General features: G+C 37.0%; 2 protein-coding genes across 11 annotated transcripts in view; one reads left to right on the top strand and one right to left on the bottom strand.

The window, feature by feature from the left end:
- Positions 1-22,858, top strand: part of LOC147838831 (odorant receptor 131-2-like) — a 1,093,102-nt gene that overhangs the window by 405,254 nt on the left and 664,990 nt on the right. The window lies entirely within an intron of this gene.
- Positions 1-22,858, bottom strand: part of myo7ab (myosin VIIAb) — an 85,263-nt gene that overhangs the window by 61,380 nt on the left and 1,025 nt on the right. For 7 of the 9 annotated variants that reach the window (XM_087301146.1, XM_087301147.1, XM_087301144.1 and 4 more), the window contains 3 exons: positions 11,171-11,239; positions 10,327-10,440; positions 10,027-10,179 (listed from right to left, as the gene is read on the bottom strand). In XM_087301146.1, the coding sequence (XP_087157272.1) occupies positions 10,027-10,179; positions 10,327-10,440; positions 11,171-11,188 (285 nt within the window). In that variant the 5' untranslated portion in view covers positions 11,189-11,239. Of the gene's footprint in view, positions 1-2,622; positions 2,863-10,026; positions 10,180-10,326; positions 10,441-11,170; positions 11,240-22,858 lie in introns of those variants that run through there. The other 2 variants (XM_087301151.1, XM_087301152.1) reach the window with 1 other exon arrangement.

Genomic DNA, 22,858 nt, shown 5'->3' with positions numbered 1-22,858 from the left:
GTTGTTACTAAATCACTCAATGTCAAGTCATTTTTGGTTAGGAATCTGAACATTAAGTAAATTCTATTAGTAAGACTGTATACAACTTTGCAATTCTGCATTTTGTGCTCTTTTCCAAACTAAATGTGCAAAGAGATATTTTTGGATGTAATTATGCCCAAACATACTGCATGTCATTAACAAAGCCAACACCATTGTTTTTCCTGCTTAAAATTCCAAATATATGTTTGAGCTCTTCTAAACAACTTCACTGAAACAGCTTTCATCTTATCTAAAACCAGATTTGGACAAGTTTGGGCATAATGGTAGACAGCTGATGAGTTTACGAAACAACCAGACATCTAGGTTCAGACTAGTGCTGATGTTTTTATAAGACTAAGAAAGAGCAGGTGACAATAAAATGACGACTGAACAGTTCTAGTTAGAAAAGAAGTAAATAAATCTGAGCAGCTGCATTCACAAAGCACATTTCCATACAAATGACTTACACCCTCTGACTGAACCATTAATTGAAGACTGACAAACTTACAATTCATTCTATTAAGTATTCATGTGGTGTAAATAGCTAAAGGGGATTCATTGATGAAAGAAAAGAAAAGGTCACATTCCACAAAAACCAATTTGATCTGCACTCTGAAAAAAAAGAGTAAAAAATAGCCACACCATCTTAGAGACCAAAACAAATAATTCATTTGTTTCTCTCATTGTTCTGATGAAATGAAAACACATGCCCTGCTTTCACATTCAGCAAACACTACAATGAAGGTAAAATGTTTTATTCTCCATATGTTGTATAGTCATAAATCAATGCCAATGTTCTCAAGATTCCCTATTTTCCCGAGCGAATGAGCTTTGAAACAAAATCTTAAAAAATGAATTTCAGCTGCTTCACCCTTTCTCATGCAAGTTTTAAACACTCCAACTGACCCCCTTGTGTGAGTTTTTAATGTGATTCTTATTTAAAACACATAATTTTAAAGTTTAAAGTCAGTTATGAAAGACACCACAGTCCTTATGATTCATGCATATGTGATTTTTTGTGTATATTTTCTTGATGCGTATAATATTCCGTTTCTCAAAATATGTGTTCGTTCATTCAATCATGCATTCATTTATTCATTTTATTTTCAGCTTAGTCCCTTTATTAATATGGGATCACCACAGTGCAATAAACCGCCAACTTATCCAGCACGTTTTACACAGCGGATTGCCTTCATGCCACAAACCATTATTGGGAAACACCCAATAATCACTCACTCACTCACACACATACACTACGGTCAATTTAGTTTACCAAATTCACCTATACCACATGTCTGTGGTTTGTGGGGGAAACCAGAGCACCCCGAGGAAACCCACGCGAACATGGGGAGAACATGCTAACTCCACAGAGAAATGCTAACTGACCCAGTCGAGGCTCAAAACAAAGATCTTTTGGCTGTGAGGCGATTGTGCTACCCACTGCGCCACAGCGTCACTTTTAAAATATGTGTAAGAACAGGTATTTCATCATTTATAAAGAGCTTAATAATGATCACATTGTATGGTCTACACACATAACATAAATTGTGATTTTAAACAAGTGCCATACACTTCTTTCTCTGACTCAGCATTAGCTATCATTGGAAAAGAGATTTCAATTTAGATTTTATGATCTAAATTGATAATGTGATGCACTGTATGTTCTAATCACACCAGTGTGATGTGCTCCATGAACTAGCCTAGACTGATCACACCAGTTTGATCATACACTTCAAGACTAGGAATGGCTGATGTGAAACTGACATTTTGACACAATGTCAAGATACCAGTGCTATTCGAAACACCAGGTCACATGACTAAGGTGATTTAAAACACCCAGGTCAAGTGACTAAAGTGTTCTGAAAGACCAGGTCACGTGACTGAAGCAATTCAAAGCATCGGCCATTTCAGAGGTGCTTCAACAGCCGGGTCAAAAAAATCTCTATCTCATGTAGCCTAGAGGATCGTATGTGTACACAGAGTTTCTGTGCTGCAAATGGCCTGGGTTTGAATCCCGACTTGTACAAATATATTAAAATTATCACTTGATGTATTTTAATAAGTGAAGTTTAGTTTTAAACTAATTTCAAAAGGAGCATGTGCTCATGATTTACCCAGCTGGTCCACATTAACTAATTATGATCCTCCAATCAAAGGATCCTAAACCACTATATATATCCTCATTTCCTTTCTACAACTATCTTCGTCTGGAAGAAAGCTTCCTGCTTCTAAAAAGCTTTAGCTCTAAAAGCTTTTACAGCATTGCACTTTTTAGCCCATCAATATGGAAATAACCAACAATATCTACAACTGCAACCAGAGCCCTGCTCTCCCTGAGACTTCAGCCACTGCAATGAAGCCAAACTCTCACCGCTCTTCGCGGTCCACCTGTGGTAACGTAGTAAGCTTTAAGGGGAAACTTCTCTCTTTAAGGAGAAACTACTCTCCAAAAGACTAAATATTTCTTATGTCTTTAGAAAAGCAAGACTCTCATAAATAAAAAAATAACTTAAACCATTTTAAAGACACAAACACTATGGACTTAACGTCCTCCTATAATCTGTAAACAAGCAGAGATTATAACAAAGCAAATAAACCCACCTTTCAAGCTTGCTGTCTGTTTACAGGTCCATAACATTTTAACAGCCTGGCTGATTTGACTGCAAGGATTAAAGCAATCCAATCCATAAAACTTTAGTCCACAACATGTTTACATGTTTAGAAACATACATGGATACGCTGCTGTCATCCAAACTTGTTGCTGGAGTGCTTTCAGTAAAGTAGTATCTTTCAGACAAAAACACTTGTATTATGGTCTAACAAAATGGCTGCCGACCTTTTGATTGACACTTCATTGAGCCAATAGCTGAAAAGAGAAGTGTCACCATCCAAGCTGTCAGAACATGAGATGGTCCCGCCCTCTCTTACGATAGTTATGAACAGACTTGGTTGCAAAGACTTTGTGAATGAATTGGGCCAATTATGCTTCTGATTTCATTCATGTTAAGATTCCAAATGTAATGTTATTTAATCAATCAGATTAAAGTAAAGCCCATAGTAAACATTTAATTGACACAGTTTAATAAGTATTGTTCAAGTGCAAATTAAATGACAACATCATTTTAGAAGTTAAATAAATAAATAAATAAAACAAATAACTAACATAAATAAATAAACATGCATATAAATAAACAAACCCTGCCACTTCCAATAGCTATTTAACTTCTAAAATAAAATTACCCACCTAATGACAATAAGCATCCATCGATCATAAAAGTCCGATCGTAATATGTCACAGGAATTTAAACTTATCACTTCACCTACTCCACTTTAAAGAGGTATTTTTAAGATCACCAGCCAAGCCATGCTCAATATCCTTGGCCCTCCACTATCCTGGGGGGGAATGAACGTCTACCAAAACATTTAAAACACTATCTGTCTGTCGATTCCTCACCTCGCTAGAGAACTGCGTTCTCACCACTAATTTTTCTGATTTTCTCATTTCAGGTCTAACCTATGGATTCCACCCGGGCACCTCAGCTCTCCCGTCCTATCCTAATATTCAGTCAGCTTTTGCTGATTGAACCAGAAATTGTGGATCATCTTATTTAAAAAGAGATCGACAACCACTTTATGTTTGACCATTCTCTGCCCCACCACTCAAGGTTTCACGCATTTATCCCATAAGCAGTGCAACTTGCAAATTCTCCATCACTGGCTTCTTTCTAACAATCGCAGAATCCCCCACCTTATCCAACTTTAGATGATATTCTAATCACCCCCCCACATTGCCTCCAGCCAAACACCTAGAGATCACCAAAAGGTTTTCGCCAATCTAGGTATTCTGCTCGCAGAAGGCTGGACCCAATACATTTATCGAATTTCTAGGCATCAACTTCGATTTGCTCAAATTCCAAGCTTCTCTTCCTAAAGAGAAAATTGGCTGGATAATTTCTCTTGTATTATAAGAAAGAGACTTGAATTAAATACATACTGTTATCTATCCTCGGCCACCTAAAATTCACAGTGCAAATTTACCTCAAACTTTCCTACTCCAGCTCCCTACCACAAGTCACGATTTAAAAGGCACAATTTCTCTCTCAAAACCCACCCACAATGAACTCCGCTTATGGATTGCTTCCTTAAGCTATGGAACGGCTGTTCCTTCTTCTGCAGAGATTGTTCGCACCCCCATTAGATATTTGTCTATTTACTGGTGCTACCCCATCAGTTGGGTTCCAAGGGTACTCAGAGGCCACTGGTTGCCACCACATGGCCCCCTCAATCTATTTCCACTCTAGAAACCATTGTTCATCAGCTTTCTTCAAACTGTACCCAATAGTCGCTGCCGCCATACTATGGAGAGAAGAATGGTCCACCTCTAGGATTCTCATTTATTGTGTTGAGGAAGAAACAATATAATGCATAGACAAAGGCGTTCCTACTCTCTAAGCTTTAATGCTACTTTTAAGATGTCTTATTTGACATTAGTCAATTTATCATGTCTGCATAATACGTGCCAGGTTGCAAAACCAAATCACTGACTCTCTCTCATTTTCTTTCCAGAAACTTTGGTCACTGGCTACAGAAGTGGACCCCAACTCAACGCCTGTCCATCCCTTTCCACAAATGACATTACCTTAAGCCACCCCCATTATAACCTCCACCAAACTCCATATCACTTACCATTAAAGTAGTAACCTTCAGACCCTTCAGTCACACATCACAGCATGAAACATTTAAACTCAACCCTCACTCCAACCCACCATAGCAGATCTAATTTTGTGTGATTAGGAAAGAAAGGGTTTCCTCGTCCTGCAAAGTAAGATAGATCTATTGACAAAGAACATTTCATTTACATCTTCAACATTCCTGCCCTCACCCACCCAGTCCAAACTCTATAGTATACCTACACTCGAGGATTATAAGAAACAAACCCCCTAGCCCCCCTTTTTACTGATGACGCTAATCGTCCAGTATCACATCTCTGGTTCCAGAAACACCTCAAAGTTGTCCACCTCTCAGGATTTCCTCCCGAACCAATCTCCAGCCATTCATTCAGAATTGGCATTATTAAAAGGCTTTCCCAGCACCAGATCCAGACCCTTGGTCATTGGTTCTCTGAAGCCTTTCAAATCCTACCTTCGCCTCAGTCTTTTCATCTCAAAGAACCCAAGTTGTTTCTTTCAAACCTCTCAGCCCAATCTTGGCCACCCCTTTATTCTCAAGCCAAAGCCATCTATCTGTCCATCCCTAGCAAACCCCCTCATGGCTCAGACTCCCGCTGGAGTAAATATGAGCTTCAGCTCTCGCAGAGCTTAACATGACCCTCTTTCTGTTCCCCCTGCCAGCATTGAGTTCCTCTGCTGTTTCCTCCTAGTTCTTTACTCCCTGCCTTTGACTCTCATGTAATCTCCTTGCTACATCAGCATCACCCTAAGCTCAGATTTCGCAGGGGTCAACATGAGCTTTGGCTCTGACAAGAGCCTACCCTATCACCCTCTCCTTTCTGTTCCCCCTGCCAGCGTTGAGTAATTCCGCTGTTCCCTCCTAGCTCTTTACCCCTTGCCTTTGGCTCTCTGGTAACCTCCTTGCTCCATCTGCATCACCCAAGCTCAGACTCTCGCAAGGGTCAACACGAGCTTCGGCTCTCGCAAGAGCCTCACCTTTCACCCTCTCCTTTCTGTTCCTCCTGCCAGTGTTGAGTGCTTCCACTGTTCCCTCCTAGCTCTTTACCCCTTGCCTTTGGCTCTCTTGTTACCACCTTGCTCAATCTGCTTAAAGCTCAGACTCCTGTAGGGGTCAACACAAGTTTCGGCTCTCCCAAGAGCCTCCCCTTTCACCCTCTCTTTTCTGTTATCCCTGCCAGCGTTGAGTACTTCCGCTGTTTCCTCCTAGCTCTTCACTCCTTGCCTTTGGCCCTCTCATAACCTCCTTGCTCTATCTGCATCACCCTAAGCTCAGACTCCTGCAGGGGTCAACGCAAGCTGTGGCTCTCATAAGAACCTCACCTATCAACCTCTCCTTTCTGTATGCCCTGCCAGCGATAAGCGCTTCTGCTGTTCCCTCCAATCTCTTAACTCCTTGCCTTGACTCTCAACTAACCTCTTTGCTCCATCTTAGCATCACCCAAAGCTCAAACCCCCACAGGGGTCAACACGAGCTTCGGCTCTCGCAAGAGCCTCCCCTATCACCCTCACCTTCCTGTTTCCACTGCCAGAAATGAGTGCTTATGCTGCATCATTTTATTTATTCTGTATTGTCATTCATCAGTTTCTACATTTTGTTTAATCTGTATAGTAGTTCATTAGCATTACATGTTATCATATTCTGTATTTTGCATAGTAATCTCGTTATCTCCAACAGCTCTCCCCTTTTTTCTTTCCCCCCTGTCAGCGTTGTATGCTCCCTCTGCCTAAGTATCTTATTGCATAATTTGTATATTCTGTATAGTACTTGTGTTGGATATTTGTGTTTCTTACAGCTGCTCTCCCCCCTTTTACCTGCCCTGCAGCATCAAGCACCTTTGCAGCTCCAATTAATTTATTCTGCATAATGGTTTATTGTTATATCTTGTATTGTATCATTTGCATAAAAATTGTTTAGTATATCTGTTACTTCCAGCCACCTTGCCCATTTCTTTTCCCATTCCAGTGTGGAGTGCTTCCGCTGCACCAGTTTATTTGTTTTCCATATAGTTATTGATAAATGTCTACATTGTGTTCATTCTGCATAGTAGTCCATTTGTATTTCATGTATTATATTGTGTATTTCTGGATAATAATCATATTACTCCCAGCAGCTCTCCCCTTTCCACTTGCCAGAATTGAGTGCCTTACTGTTTTCTACCAGCTGTTTACTCATTGTTTTTGACTCCCATCCAACCTCCTTCCTCCACATTAACATCACCCTAAGCTCTGACTCCTGCCGGAGTCAATAGGAGTTTCGGCTCTCGCAAGAGCCTCACCTATCGCATTCACCTTCCAGTTTCCCCTGCCAGTGTCGAGTGTTTCCGCTGCATCAGTTTATTTATTCTTTATAGTTATTCACCAGTATCGGCATTGACATGTTTATTCTGCATAGTAGTTCATTAGCATTTCGTGTTCTGTATTTTGCATAGTAACCTTGTTACTTCAACAGCACCCCCCTTTTTTCTCTCCCATTACCAGCGTTGCGGGCTCCCGCTGCATTAGTATCTTTCTTATTGATTATTTTGCATATTATGCATAGTAATTGTATAGCATATTTTTGTTAATTACAGCTGTTTTTCTTCTGCCAGCGCTAAGTGCTTCCGCTGCTTACTGCATTTTATTATGCATAGTATTTCCCTAATGTTTCATGTTTTTATTTTATTGTTAATATATTAAATCTGTGTTAATACCAGCTTCCTTCCCCTCTCTTTCTCCCTGCCAGTTTCTAGCAACATGCCAACATTGAGTGCTTCTGCTGCATAGCAGTTGTATATTCCATACAGTAATTTATATAGCATTGTTTCCTCCAGCTTCTCTCCTTTGTTTACCCCCAACAGCTTTTTATGCTTCCGCTACCAAATCTCTTCCCTCCTCTTAAACAGCCAGCTCCACACCCTTCATTATTACATCTCACAAACCTTCTCTTAAGCACTGACTCCCGTAGAGGGCCCATTTAAGCCCCAATTTACACACGAGTCTCCACCCACCCTCTAAGCCACTCAGACTCCCTCAGACTTCCTAACGTTATTTCATAGCCACCAAGCCCACCCTGCCCTTCACACACTCCCTAGAAAGCTTTTCCCCCACTTTTTATCAGTTCTTTACATATATATCCAGCAGCCGGATATAGCACTTTTTCTTTGCACTTTGGGGAGTTCCTGTGTAAACACGCGGCTGCTGTCCCGAGCGCTTATCATTGGCTTTTTGGGGAGTTTGAGATAGACCTGAGCTCAATCTCCACTCGCCCTGCAAAAGGGGGGGAGCCCTGGGCTCGAGGATCCCTTGAGCTCAGGGCTCTCTCCCGGGACAGCATGCCAAACAAGCTATGTATAAATCATGAGCTAAGTGTGAACTCTTGAAGTGAAGTTTAGTTTTAAACTAATTTCGAGAGGAGCATGTGCTCATGATTTACCCAGCTGGTCCACATTAACTAATTATGATCCTCCAATCAAAGGATCCTAAACCACTATATATATCCTCATTTCCTTTCTACAACTATCTTCGTCTGGAAGAAACCCCCCCTCCTCCCCTTCTTCCTCCTTTATCCAGAATGGGCGGCACGGTGGCCCAGTGACTAGCACTGTTGCCTCACAGCAAGAATACCAATGGTGTTGGGTCCTCGCTGAGCCATCTGGTATTTCTGTGTGGAGTTTGCATGTTCTCCCCGTGTCCGCGTGGGTTTCCCGGTTTCCTCCCACCATCCAAATGTGCTCTATATTATAGATAAAACAAGCCTAAACCTTTTTTATAATGTCTTACTCTCAGGAAGTTCGCCTTGGCCTCAGCAGCGGGGGAGTTTGAGATAGACCTGAGCTCAATCTCCACTCGCCCTGCAAAAGGGGGGGAGCCCTGGGCTCGAGGATCCCTTGAGCTCAGGGCTCTCTCCCGGGACAGCATGCCAAACAAGCTATGTATAAATCATGAGCTAAGTGTGAACTCTTGAATGTTACTTTTTATGACCAAAGCAAGGCATATTTATTCACAGTGTTCATTCGGATGTGAAGCCAATGTAAAAAAAATGTTACAAGACCAGAGCATTTAAAAGCCAACATCCATAACTGCATCACCTAGGATTCAAATCCTGGATTATCTTGACATGCTAGTCAGAAACTCATACAGCTTCACTAAATCACTTGAAGCCTCAAATGGGGTTTATTAACCCAATTTGCTTAACTGTTTCTTTGCTGAAGCTGTTTCAGAGCAATACATAAAAATGACCACAAGGTATAGAGACGGGTTTCGAAGCTTCGACACATTTGCTTGAACTATTTCAGTGTTCCATGAAGCCTTGCTTTGTCCATCACTATTCAAGACAAGCCTAGACTGATAACACCAGTTTGATCATACGCTTTGAGACAAGCCTAGACTGATCACACCAGTGTAATCATATGCTTTAAGACAAGCCTAGACTGATAACACCAGTTTGACCATACGCTTCAAGACAAGCCTAGAATGATCACATCAGTTTAATTGTAGACTTCAAGACAAGCTTAGACTGATCACACCAGTTTGATCATATTCTGCAAGACAAGCCTAAACTGATAAAAACATTTGATCATATGCTTTAAGACAAGCCTAGATTGAGCACACCAGTGTGATCCTACATTTCAAGACAAAAAAAAAAAAACATTTAAAGACAAGCCTAGACTGATCACACCAGTATGATAATATGCTTCACAGACAAGCCTAGATTTATCACACTAGTGTGATCATATGCTTAAGCCCAGACTGATTACGCCAGTTTGATGATATGCTTCAAAATAAGCCTAGATTGAGAACACCAGTGTGATCATACATTTCAAGAGAAAAAAAAACATTTTAAGACAAGCCTACACTGATCCCACCAGTTTGATCTTACACTTCACAGACAAGCCTAGATTGATCACACCAGTATGATCATATGCTTAAGCCCTGACTGATCACGCCAGTTTGATAATACGCTTCAAGTGAAGCCTAGACTGATTAAACCAGTTTGTTTTTATTTATTTGAAATTTTACCATATTGACTAAAAGAATAAATGTAATGAAACTTAAAAATATAATATTAACACAATCAATTCCACAAAAAAGTCATTTTGTACATTTGTACAAGCAAATCTTGAATGTCCTGAATATTCATTTTAAAATCATTAGCCACTGTCAATCTCAGGTGATGTTAAGAAATACAATTTTTGGATTAGTTCTCTGTAAAATAGGTGTTTTATGTTATATTAAGCACACATTTTTAAACAATTAGGATGATTAACCCAATCTAACTCATGCAGCCTTATTGGATTCCACATGACACATTGAACAGAGAAATGTTCAGACTTACATATATGACTCTGTCATTGTAACGAATCAGGAGATTTCTAAGAATCCCAGCTTCATTCAGGTCCCCTAGGCGGATCATATCCTCCACCCCGTGAATGGAGGTTGGGTGCATGGGCTTGATGTTCGTTGCATTCTGAAGAGAGATCTGTTGCTCCTATATTAAGAGAATATTGTTAATTAACCAAGACAAAGTTCAATATTCATATTAATTCATATTAATAGTTAAGCAGAATCTATAGTTTAAGTTTTTGTTTTGCACATGTCAGTTGTATTATTGATTAGTAAACAGTGAAAAGCCCACCTTTCCTTCATCATCCAAGACCTGGATTTGACCCGAGTCACAAAATTTGACCACAGCACCAACAGGGACGTCAAACTCATGGTCTGTTCTGAGGTCCAACCAGACATAGTCCCCCTAAAAGACGAGTAAAAATGTCTTATAATCAAATTACGAAAACAGCATGATTATTATACATTTATGAATATATATTTCACATAAAGCTGGATATTCATATTCACTATGAATGCACAATACTATGATCAAAATATATTTAATGAAAATATTTTTGACAAGCATCTCAAATGAGAATTTTGCTGGGGTTATCCACCAAAATATCAATTTTACATCTATAATATAATAATTATAACAACAACAATAGTAATTATAATAATGGTGTTATACTATTTAAAATAGGTAAATTATTTAGTTTAATAAAATTAGTAGTGATATTTCTTCATTCATTTTTAAATAAACTGAGTAAATATTAATAATAAATGTAAATAACTACATCTATTTTTGTTTATAAAGAGTACAGCTCCGTGTGAGGATAATTAGGCTGCTCAAATGTTAACCTCAGTGACCTGCCCACAGTTTTTTTGTTTCTGCAACTAACCATTACCTCCAAAAGTCCAGCACAGTGCAGATCAGTAAAGAACGTATTGAGAACGCATGGTGCCTATTGCACAACGTTATTTAAAGCAGCATAATTCATGTTGACTACTGAAGTGGAAAACTGGATTTTATTTTCTGTATTTATCCCGGAAACTGTGTTAATGATGTGGGATGTCGTAACTGCCAAATCACAACATCTTTTAAGCAAGTAAAAAGGTGTAACATTGGGCAAGAGCATAGGAGCAAACCTTACCTGTTGCAGAATGACCATGTTTCTGGTTCAAAGTTTTGAAATTAGAAGTCACCATGTGAGGGACCTAAGCTGGATAAAAATAAAGAGAGGGAAAGAATAAAAAGCATTAAAAATGGGAAAGTTGGATAAAAAAAAAAACAATTAAAAACAAGTCAAATGAAGAAACATCTACAAGAAAGACAACTGAAACAGACTGAAAGTGGTAGCATGTTCAGCACCCTAGGACTGATCAATTATTTAAAAATATATTAGGATCTTTTTAATACAATCAAGAACCTATGAGTATATAAAAGTGCTCTCTGAATACACATTTCCAAGAATCTGTTTCTCACTGCATCATAAATTTTAGAATGACCCTGCTGGGGCACATTTAAAATTACAATAAAGGAACATTTTTGCAGTACTAGAAAGGATCTGCTGATCCCAAGAATATTAAAGACCAAAAACATCTTTAACTCTGCAGAGCACAGAAGAGCTAATTCTATTAGCAATGTGGGTCAAACTACAAAGCAGACACTGCCCCAGACTGATGATATCAAATCTAAAGCACATAAAAATCAACAAAAAAATATTATTACTAACTATTCCTTTTCAAACACAACTGTATAGAATTGAGAATAAATCCAATAGAAAACTATTTTCTTAATGGTCCGACAAACCCTATTAAAGCATTAGTTCATCCAAAAATTGATTATTGATTATTGATTACACACCATCATATTGTTTTAATCCACCTTTTGTTAACATTTAGAACAAAAATAAAGACATTTTAGATAAAAGTGGAGAGCTCTGTCATCCTCCATAGACAGTAATAATTGTGAGATATTCAAAATTCAGAAAAGTACAAAACACTCCAAAAAAACATTTCAAATGACTTCAATGTTTCGACTGTAATCATACGAAGCTCCAAGAACACTTGAAACTGTAAATAAGATTTTGTTTCTTTCCCATGTCAGGTCAGGGTGGCATTTACTACAGGCACACTGTGAAAGAAAATTTGACTTAACTGAAAGATGTAGGGAAACTTGCTACAGAGCTTTTTTTTAATTAACTCATCTTTCAGCCAGAGTACTGCACTTGATCTGATTTGGGTTAATTTTAAGTTAAAATATTAAGTTAAGTCAACTTTTTTTACAGTGCAGTATGACATTTTGCCATTAGAGTCAACAACACATCAAGCAAGCGTTGTATAGCCTGTAGAAAAAGTGTTTTTGGAGCTTCATGTGATTACAGTTGAACCACAAGTCACATGAAATGTTTTGACAATGATATTGGGTCCTTTTCTGGACTTTTCTGAACATTTTACAACAGTTTTTGTCTATGGAGAATGAGAGAGCGCTCTAAGGTTTTATCTAAAATATCTCAATTTGTGTTCTGAAGATGAATGAAAGTTTCAGGCAACTAGAATGGCATGACGGTGACGGTGACATGACGGTGAACTAGTCCTTTTGCTGGAGGCCAAACTTTCCAATTTTCACTGATTTTACAAGATGGAGAGGCATTTTAAACTGAATTAAACCCTTCGACAGCAGGTTGTCCAGATGAAAGTCAAAGTCATGAGCCTTTTAGCCATGGCAAAAGAAGCTTGTCGATCCAAATCTGTGATTTATAAAATATTGCATTGTTACAATGTCCCTTATTCAATTCCCAAAATGGCTCTTGCCACAAAAGACTAAGCACGAGATGGATGAGAGGACAGGATAATGGAGAATCTCATTGAGGAATCAAGTAAACTCTGCAGGTGAAATTTCTCTTTAGTTCAGTAACATTGTACCCTCAGACAGAGCGTTTCAATGTTTGAAAGAACTTGGACTGAAAGACAACTTTGCAGTGAACAAACCTCTAAAGATTCAAAACGATTAACTATTCTTTGCTGAGGAGAATGTAGTGTGGACAAAGATCTCATCCAAAGTTTACTTCAGTGATAAATGTGATTATTATTGGATCTGAATGGAAACATGTTCATCATCAAACTAAAGAAAGACTGAAGTAGACGTGTCTGTGTATGTCAGTGAAAGGTGGATTTGAAGCAAGAATTGAGCTTCATATAAATACATGACAGAGTAAAGAAACATTTTATCTGAAGCCAAAGCATGAAGTTCCATCAACCAGCAAGTTCATGCATGACAATGAGCCTACTATCTGAAACACAACCATTTTAACTAAATAACTTGAACAAATTCAGCCTCATAGAAAACAACCAATCAAGTTCATTTCAGAATACTAGATCACTTATTGCATCTTCTCATCCTCGGATGAAAACCAAATCAGGGTTCCTCTTCAACTGATATTTGACACTTTCTACATCATGATGACAAGAACAACATTATCAGTACTACATAACATCACCCTGGACACCTTTTTTTTTAAAAAATAAAACCCTGCTTGTAGTTACTTTAAGCAGCTGCTTGATCCCAAATGTGAATAATACACAACTGCTGAAGCAGATCCAACAATAGATGAATTCAAGCAACCTTATAAAACACACGTCATCACAGCCAGTATGAAAACCTAAGACAATGAGCTTCTCTCAATGATTTAAAGGCTAAAAGACTGTAGTCTGGAACTAGTCATTTATAATGACAAGACGCAGCTAATGGATTAAACATTTCTAAGATTGTGAGGTAATGGCATAACTTATAGTCACAGCAGAAGGCGTCAGGGCAGACAGACAGTTTAGATGAGCTTGTGCTCTCTGCTAATTGGCCCGCCGATCAGGTCAAAGGGACAATTTGCACTGTCAACCCCACACAGTCCTGTCTCTGAAGCTTTTCACTATAGTGATTAAGTGTCAGTGTTCAAAATGTATTCCTTTTACTTCTTTTAAGTGGTGCATTTTGCCTGAAGTGCTGGTTGTGTTGCCTACAACACAATTACCAGAAATAATATTCAGATCTAAAAAAAAAAATTACAAGCCTTGCCAGAAAGTTCTAGCTTAGGATAAATTGAAAAGAAAGAAATAAAGAACATATTTATGTATTAACACATTGCTGCTTGCACAATTTAACGTTTTAGCAAGAAATAAAATGTTGCTAACACATTCTAATAACTTTTACCAAATGTTTGTTGCTATCATGTTTAACATTTTGCTATCAATGTGCTAGCATTAATTACCATGTTGCTAACACATTTCTAACATCTTAACATTTGGGTAGGGCGAGGCAGTCGCGCAGTAGGTAGTGCTGTCACCTCACAACAAGAAGGTCGCAGGGTCGCTGATTCGAACCTCGGCTCAGTTGGCGTTTCTGTGTGGAGTTTGCATGTTCTCCCTGCGTTCGCGTGGGTTTCCTCCGGGTGCTCCGGTTTCCCCCAGAGTTCAAAGACATGTGGTTCAGGTGAATTGGGTAAGCTAAATTGTCCGTAGTGTGTGAATGTGTGTGTGGATGTTTCCCAGAGATGTGTTGCGGCTGGAAGGGCATCCGCTGCGTAAAAACTTGCTGGATAAGTTGGCGGTTCGTTCCGCTGTGGCGACCCCGGATTAATAAAGAGACTAAGCCGACAAGAAAATGAAATGAAAAATTAACATTTGGGTATTATATTATGTTCTTAACATGTTTTTATACACATGTGCTGGCATGCAGTGTTTTGCTAGCATGAATTAATATGTCGCATACATTTTTCTATCATGTTTATCCTATCACTAGCATGTTTAACATCGCCCTGTTGTACTAAGTTTTCGAAAACTATATGCAGGGGTTCTCAGTCTTTTCACTTCGAGACATTTTCTCTTAAACTGGTTGTCTAGACAAAAAGCTTATTTTAAACCTTTATTAATTAGCAAAATATTTAATTTGCCTTCTAATTTAATTCTCTTACTTTTCTACATCTACATATATATTTTAATATACTATATAATATATAATAACATATATATTTTTTTTAACAAACACACCCCGTTTCAAAGCTAAATTCTGAATTTTTTACTTCAGTTATTCTTTACAACTGCAAAGTATTTGGGCCTTTTCTTCAATAAATGAACCTGAGAGGATAACAGGAGATGGCAAAAAAAATAAAATAAATAAATAAATAAAAAAATAAAAAATCTGCTGCTTTGAACTGGACTGAATAGTATTCATCAATTAATCCACTGTTCATGTACATTAAAAATAATGTAAAATAAAGTAAAAAAAACTCTAAATCTGTTAAAACACATCAATCCTAGGGCGGTTGGGTTTGCAGCTGGATATTACTGGAGATCGCTGTCAGAAACTGAACAGCTGTTCAGAATTTAAACACTACAAAGTCTAGGTAGATCCTCTTAAACTGGTGTGCGTCTGTTGTAAAAAACTTGCAAAACATTCATTTGGACAACCACCCAGCTAACAAATTTAGGTTGTGAGAACGTTCTCATAACGTTATCTGTAACGTTCCAAGAATGTTGAAATTTCCTGTTTGCGTGATGTTCCTAAAATATTTTTATGGTTAGCATAACGTTCTGACAACGTTTTCAAAACCTAAATTTCCACTAAAACATTAAGTTCTAAGTACGTTTATTTGGAACGTTCCAAGAATGTTGAAATGTCCAGTTTGCTTAACAATGTTAGAACTTTTTTATGGTTAGATTAATGTTCTTGCAACGTTATCAAAACCTAAATTTCCACCAAAATATTTAATGTTCTAAGAACGATTATTTGAAATGTATGTAAGCGGTTATTTTAAAGTGTTCACACAAAGAGAGCACGCATAGTTTGTGAATCTACAGACTTGTGCGACTTTGATATAGTAGCCTACAAGTGGCAGACATGAGGCACGCGCTAACTGGTTATCATAACTTTAATCTTGGACGTTGAAGCCACTGTTATATCTGTATTTAAAACAAGTCTGAAGTAATTAATCACAGAGAATGAGAAATTCTATTACTTCGATAATTTTGATATAGCATATAATAATAAAATCCAATAATTATAGTATAATATTTAAGTTAATTTAGCCCCCTGATCTTGTGGCTCACCTACAGGATAACTGATGCCCACCGGTTAAGAATCCCTTTGATATATCAAACTATAATGTGCCACATGCAGTTTACTATAGTAAAAACCAAAGTATACTACAGCATTTATTACAGTTTCCTATAATATATATATATATATAATAACATATATTTAATTATAAATTAAAATGCATACTGCTATAACTACAGTATGCTGTAGCATTCATTAACAAAGTGTTAACAGTTCAAGGTACTATAAATTGTTCTAGCAACTTTTTCATGTGTGTTGTAAATTAATACCTTACAAACAGACAAACCAAAATATACCGCTTTTAGCTACCATCGTTTCAACTAAAAATCTTCTTCACTGTTACTGAAGAAAAAAGTAACCTACATCATGGATTACCTGTGGATGAAAAAAATGAAAAGCAATTCATGGGTAAACTATCCATGGAAACTGGTTAACAGCACAGCACCCATGTGTCCAGTGTAGGTCAGGTGAGTGCCAGGGCAGGAGAGCGAGTCTTTAGAAGCTTACGCAGATTTCTCTGGATAAGCTCAGCACTATGCAAACTGCTGTTTCAATATTAAAGTTCAGTCATTGCATTTAGATTTTTTTTGTCTTTTTTGACACTGCATATCTGATTCCATTCTCACCTGCGTCACGAGCAGGCATCCTAAAAAATAACTGCCACTCAGATGTATTTTAGACATTAACAGGTTCATGTCAGTGCAGTCAGGTTAAACGTGAGAATGCAGTTTTGGAAGTGAGACTGAGGCATGTGTTTCCTCATGGCACACTCTATAAGAAGATTAGCATGGATGTTAATCACACAGATTAAGCACAGTATAAAGACCAATTTAGTTTTCGAGGGTGTGATTTTCGATAATCAAAAGCAAAAAAAAGTGGTACAATACTCTAGAACTAAAATGAATTAATAGTTTGATTTAGATATAAATCTGGAGATGCACTTGTATTTTGGGTAACAAAGGGATTAACAATATGGTTCCATCAGGTAATGTATTTACTGACATGAACAAGCAATGAACAATACACTACAGTGTTTATTCGTCTTTGGTAAAGTTAGTTAAAAATAAATGATTCAAATAATAATACAAGGCACTAAATCACAGTCATAAATCATAAATTGCAATCATTAATTTGGAGTTGTAGTTTGTTTATAGCTTATGTTAAGCTGTTTTAGTGACATGTTTATTTAAAAATATCAGGCTTTCAAAAATACAATCAGTTAGAAGCTTTTTTAAAAATATTGTGTCAGGCATTATAGTGCAAATAGACTAAAAAAAGCGGATTATAAAAATAACAAAAATTAACTAATCAGTGATTAAATACAAAGAGTACGCAAATAACAAAAATATATTTAAAAATTAATAAATACAACCCAGGCTCATTCTGAAAACGTACCTCTATATACATTTCTGGAGAGCGTCAAATATGTCCCAGGAGCAATGTTTTTTGTTTTGCAGTTCTCGTTTTTTCATTAATCCACCAGGGGCTGCTGTGTATGCTTTTTGAGATCTCAAATTTCTCTCGTGAGTACATTTGTGCCTGCTCTTCTCGCGTAAATCCATAGGAGGCCACTGTCGACTGACTGAATGACTGAATGACTGACTAACCGATAGACTGACCCACCCTCCTCCTTTCCTAAACTCAACCAATAGTATTTTCAAAAGTACCGTTTGACCCGCCCACCCCCTTTCCTTAACCTAACTGACAATTTTAAAAAGCCATCCAAAAAATTAAAAGCACTCGCCTAATTTTTACCATGTTTTACCACATTCTCACCCTGTTATCTACTTGTTTATTTAATTTTTTGGTTTTTGTTTTTGTCTTACGCGCTTTCTGGAACTGTTTTTCACCGGACTCGAACCCCATCGTCGTGGTCAACTCTTCTCTGCATCTCAAGTCCACTGACGTACATGGTGAGCTAACTGAACAAACTGGCAACAGCGGGAAAGCCGTCCAAATGAAGGTCAGCGGTCAGCAGTTAAACGCTAAAAGGAATGGCATTTTCAGAATGAGCCTATGTTAAATAAATAGATGGAGCAAAAAAAAGCAATCAAGATACCATTTACAGCAGTCAACATTTAAAGTGGATCAAAACCTTCACCAAAGCTGCCCTAAAACTTACAGTATGCAGCAACACCAATTCTTGTCAATTTAAAAATTTTTTTTGATCCACTTCAAATGTTGACTATTGTATGCTGTAGTATTAATATTGATAACTAATAGGCAAAATATAAAACAGTCACAATCTCTAGAAAGGCACACAAAAATAGGAACAATTTATACTGTATATCTCCAACATTACAATCCTATAAGACAAATAGAAAAACAAGACCCTTCTCTACGAACATCTGCTAGCCCCCCAAACACCTAACTGATACACAAAACCATTGTTCTCACTGCTTATGTTTACGTTTAAGCTGTTTATGTTTAAAAATGAAAAAAAGAGAAAGATGTATAGGGTGGATTATTATGAAAACAATTACTGGAGGATTTCATGGTTTGTCAAAAGAAAAGTATCATCACTCTGTTAACAAAACTCCCAGTTACTGTATGTTGATTATATGCACGTTGAATGTCAGGGAATCTACTATGAAACTGCAGTCTGGCAAACTACTCATCATTTTAAGTACTAAAACTAGTTATAAGCCACACTAACTTGATGATTTTAATAAGCTGAAAGGAAAACAGAGATAAACTGTAGCATTTCTATACACTAGTGTAATTCATTCTCAACATTGGCATGTGTAACATATCATATGAAAATACCATGATATATTACTTAGCCTATTAAAAACCGATTACTGAAAAAGTTCTTGCTTTCTTACCTGAACCACATTTTATCTCAGTTTATAGGACCATTTCAATGGCAGAAATACATTTTTAGAAGCCATAATTACCCATAATACACTTACGAATGCCTAAATAAGCCTTGAACATTTTCCCTTAAATATTGCTCATGTTTTTCTAGACTTACAGATCAGACGTTTATGCGGCATGTTTCATAAGTAGTCGTTTGCTCTGGACCAGCACTCGCGAAAGATCTTAAATCTTGTGGCCCTGTAAACTGCAAAATCCAGCAGCTCAGTGAGTGCCAGAGGCAGATTAACACAGTCACTTCCTCTGTGTCTGTCAGATCACGCTCACTTCTCTTGCCATCCACACTTTGGCACTCTAAATAAATCAAACAAATTACTTTCAAAGCTTCGCAATTTTCATAGGCATCAATAAAAATTAAGCAGAAACTTTTGCCCCGCCAAAAATTACGCAATAAAAGAAAGACAATAAAAATTGCATTATTACTAGTATGTGTATTGAATATTGTATATTTGTTACATTGCCTTTTTATCTTAATACTGCCAACATTTAATAACATTGTATTGTTTCTGTTAATGCACTGTGAATTTCTAAAACCTTATTTATGTATTATTTCCTAATATTAACAAAGCCTACAGAAATTCTGTAATAAAACATTGTTAAGATTAGATTAGATCCAACTTTATTGTCATTACACATGTACTAGTACAGGGCAATGAAATGCAGTTTTGGTTTAACCAATAGTAGCAAGTGCAGGATATAAGTATAAGTTATAAAGTGCAATTATAGAAAAACTATGGATATATTTTCAGATAGATGTACTATGAACATTATATACAGGTTGTATCAGCTATGAATATAGATTTACAATAGAATATATATATATGTATGTATGTATATATATATGTATGTATGTATGTATACATACATACATACATGTATATGTGTGTGTGTGTGTGTGTGTGTGTGTGTGTGTGTGTGTGCGTACAGGTTACTATTAATAATCAGAGGAAGGTTACACCACTTGTTAAAATTACATTAATTAAGTTAATTTAGTGTGAACTACTATGAAGATCTGGATTAGTCAACAATAAAAATGTTGTAAATATACATTGTCCTTTAGAGTTCAATGTTCAGGCTCTATTTTGATGGTCCATATGCAGAGCGCAAAGCGCAGGGCACAAACGCTTTCAGGGCGTGTCAGAACTCATATTTGCTAATTTAAGGATGGCAAAATCCGCTTTGCGCCGTGGAGCATGATCTAAAAGGGTTGAGTTTATTTTCTTAATGAGTTATAGGTGTGTTTTGAGAATAAACCAATCAGAGTCTCATCTCCTTTCACTTTCGCTCTTGGATAGGGAAACCTTTACGCACAGACATCAATTAGCCTATAAATAATTAATTTATGTATTTAAGTGCAAATATTTGTTTGAAACTATTTCTAAATTCAGTTCTTATTTTCTAGCAAACGAATAAATAAACAATAATAACCAAGTGTGGTCAAAAACCTGAGTTATATCCAAAAACACATGCTGTGCCCCATATAGTCTAAAACCTGACAGGTGGGCAAATCTAAGCTTGTTTTTAATAAAACAAATATAAATATGGATATAATAAATAATACTGCTAATAATGAAAACATTATACAAAAGCAAATTGTTATGAATGAACTGAAAAAGCCTCCCGAGATGAAGACGTAAAAAAAAAAACTGTGGTTTTTCATATTTATGTAGGCTAGAAAATAATATGTTTTGTAATATTTTATCCTTTATATTTATATCCTATATATATTCTTATTATATCCTATAAATAGGCCTATCCTTAACATTTTAATTTTTTAAAGATATTTGCGTATTGCTCTACATCTTGTGTGTAGGCTATTAAGCAGTGTGTAAGCGAGGCGCAACTCTGAGCTGGAGTTTAGACTGGGTTTGTTTTGGTCTCGCCTCAGAACGCCTTCCTTTTTAGACCAGAACGCCTATGGGCGCACATATGAGCGCTAATGCATTTGCTATTTAAACAGCGTGGCGCAACGCCTCAAAACAACTCTTGCGCCAAGCTAAAACTAGCAAACAAGTATTGCGCCGCGCGCCACATTGCGCCGGGTGTATGATAGGGCCCTTCATGTTACTCAATGGGGGCGAGGCAGTGGCGCAGTAGGTAGTGCTGTTGCCTCACAGCAAGAAGGTCGCTGGGTCGCTGGGTTTCCTCCGGGTGCTCCGGTTTTCCCCACAGTCTAAAGGTACAGGTGAATTGGGTCCATACTGTATAAGTGTGTGTGTCAATGTGTGTGTGTGGATGTTTCCCAGAGATGGGTTGCGGCTGGAAGGGCATCCGCTGCGTAAAAACTTGCTGGATAAGTTGGCGGTGGTGACCCCGGATTAATAAAGGGACTAAGCCGACAAGAAAATGAATGAATGAATGAATGAATGTTACTCAACGCATTAGGTAATGTTAACAAATAAGACTTCATTAAAAAGTTTAACCAATATATTATTCAGATTAGCACTTGCATTAACGTCATTTTTGAGTTAACATACAGCTTAAGTTACAGAAAATAACTTGTTTTAATTGGAAATATTAATATCTTTGAAATTATTTTTTTTGCAGGCTGTTCATTCTCACAGTGGTGCAGTAGGTAGTCATGTCGCCTCACAGCAAGAAGGTCGCTAAGTCGCTGATTCGAGCCTTGGCTGGGTCAGTTGGGGTTTCTGTGTGGAGTTTGCATGTTCTCCCTGTGTTTGTGTGGGTTTCCTCCGGGTGCCCCGGTTTCCCCCACAGTCCAAAGAAATGTGGTACAGGTGAATTGGTATAGGCTAAATTGTTCGTAGTGAATGAGTGTGAATAAGTGTGTGTTGATGTTTCCCAGAGATGAGTTGCGGCTGGAAGGGCAGCCGCTGCGTAAAAACGTGCTGGATAAGTTGGCGGTTCATTCTGCTGTGACGACCCCGGATTAATAAAGGGACTAAGCCGAAAAGAAAATGATTGAATGAATAACTTAAAATAGATTACAATAGCGTACATACTGTATAAGACAGAACAAGGCAGAATACTAATTCTGCACTATTCCACTGAACCGCTTCAATTTAAGACATTTTTTCTTTGTCCATTAAACTTTAATGTGACCAATTGCTGTTAATTTTATGTTTGCTGGAAGCTAAACATGTAATTGCATGTTCTTGGAAAAAAAGACAGTCCTGGTGTATCTCAGTGGATGAAGGGGATGACCTCTTGTCTTGCCTTAGAAAAATTACCTATTTTTTTTTTAAAAACAAAATTTATATATTTTGGTCTATTTGGAAAATATTCTATGACTTTTTGGAGAATCTAGATGGTGAATATTTTGTTGAACTGATGGACATAATATATATATATATATATATATATATATATATATATATATATATATATATATATATATATATATATATATATATATATATATATATATATATATATATATATATATATATATATATATTAGACAAATATGTTATTGCTGCATTATTTAATAAGTATTATTATTATTTTTTCTGTCAAAGTGTATTAAGTTATTTTGAGTGTATATTATTCTTGTTGTATTTTTGTTTTTATATATATATATTTATTTGTGTGTGTGTGTGTGTGTGTGTGTGTGTTTTACCCATAATACACTTACGAATGCCTAAATAAGCCTTGAACATTTTCCCTTAAATATTGCTCATGTTAAATAGGTGCCAAACTAAAAATAAACCTTTCTCAATTTGTATGACAATGTTTAAAATAAAAAATAGTTGTTATAAAATATATTTTCTCTCAAAAAATGTCTTTTTATCTACAACAATTTAATTTCTCCATGAAAATCTTTCTAATGTAAGGATCTCTACCTATTTTCTAACTAGAAAATGAGACAAAAACAAAGAAAAACATTTTG

This window comes from Danio rerio, chromosome 21, assembly GCF_052040795.2.
Source record: "Danio rerio strain M-AB ecotype USA chromosome 21, GRCz13ab, whole genome shotgun sequence".
NCBI classification, from domain to species: Eukaryota; Metazoa; Chordata; class Actinopteri; order Cypriniformes; family Danionidae; genus Danio; species Danio rerio.
This window is presented reverse-complemented; position numbering and strand designations above follow the sequence as displayed.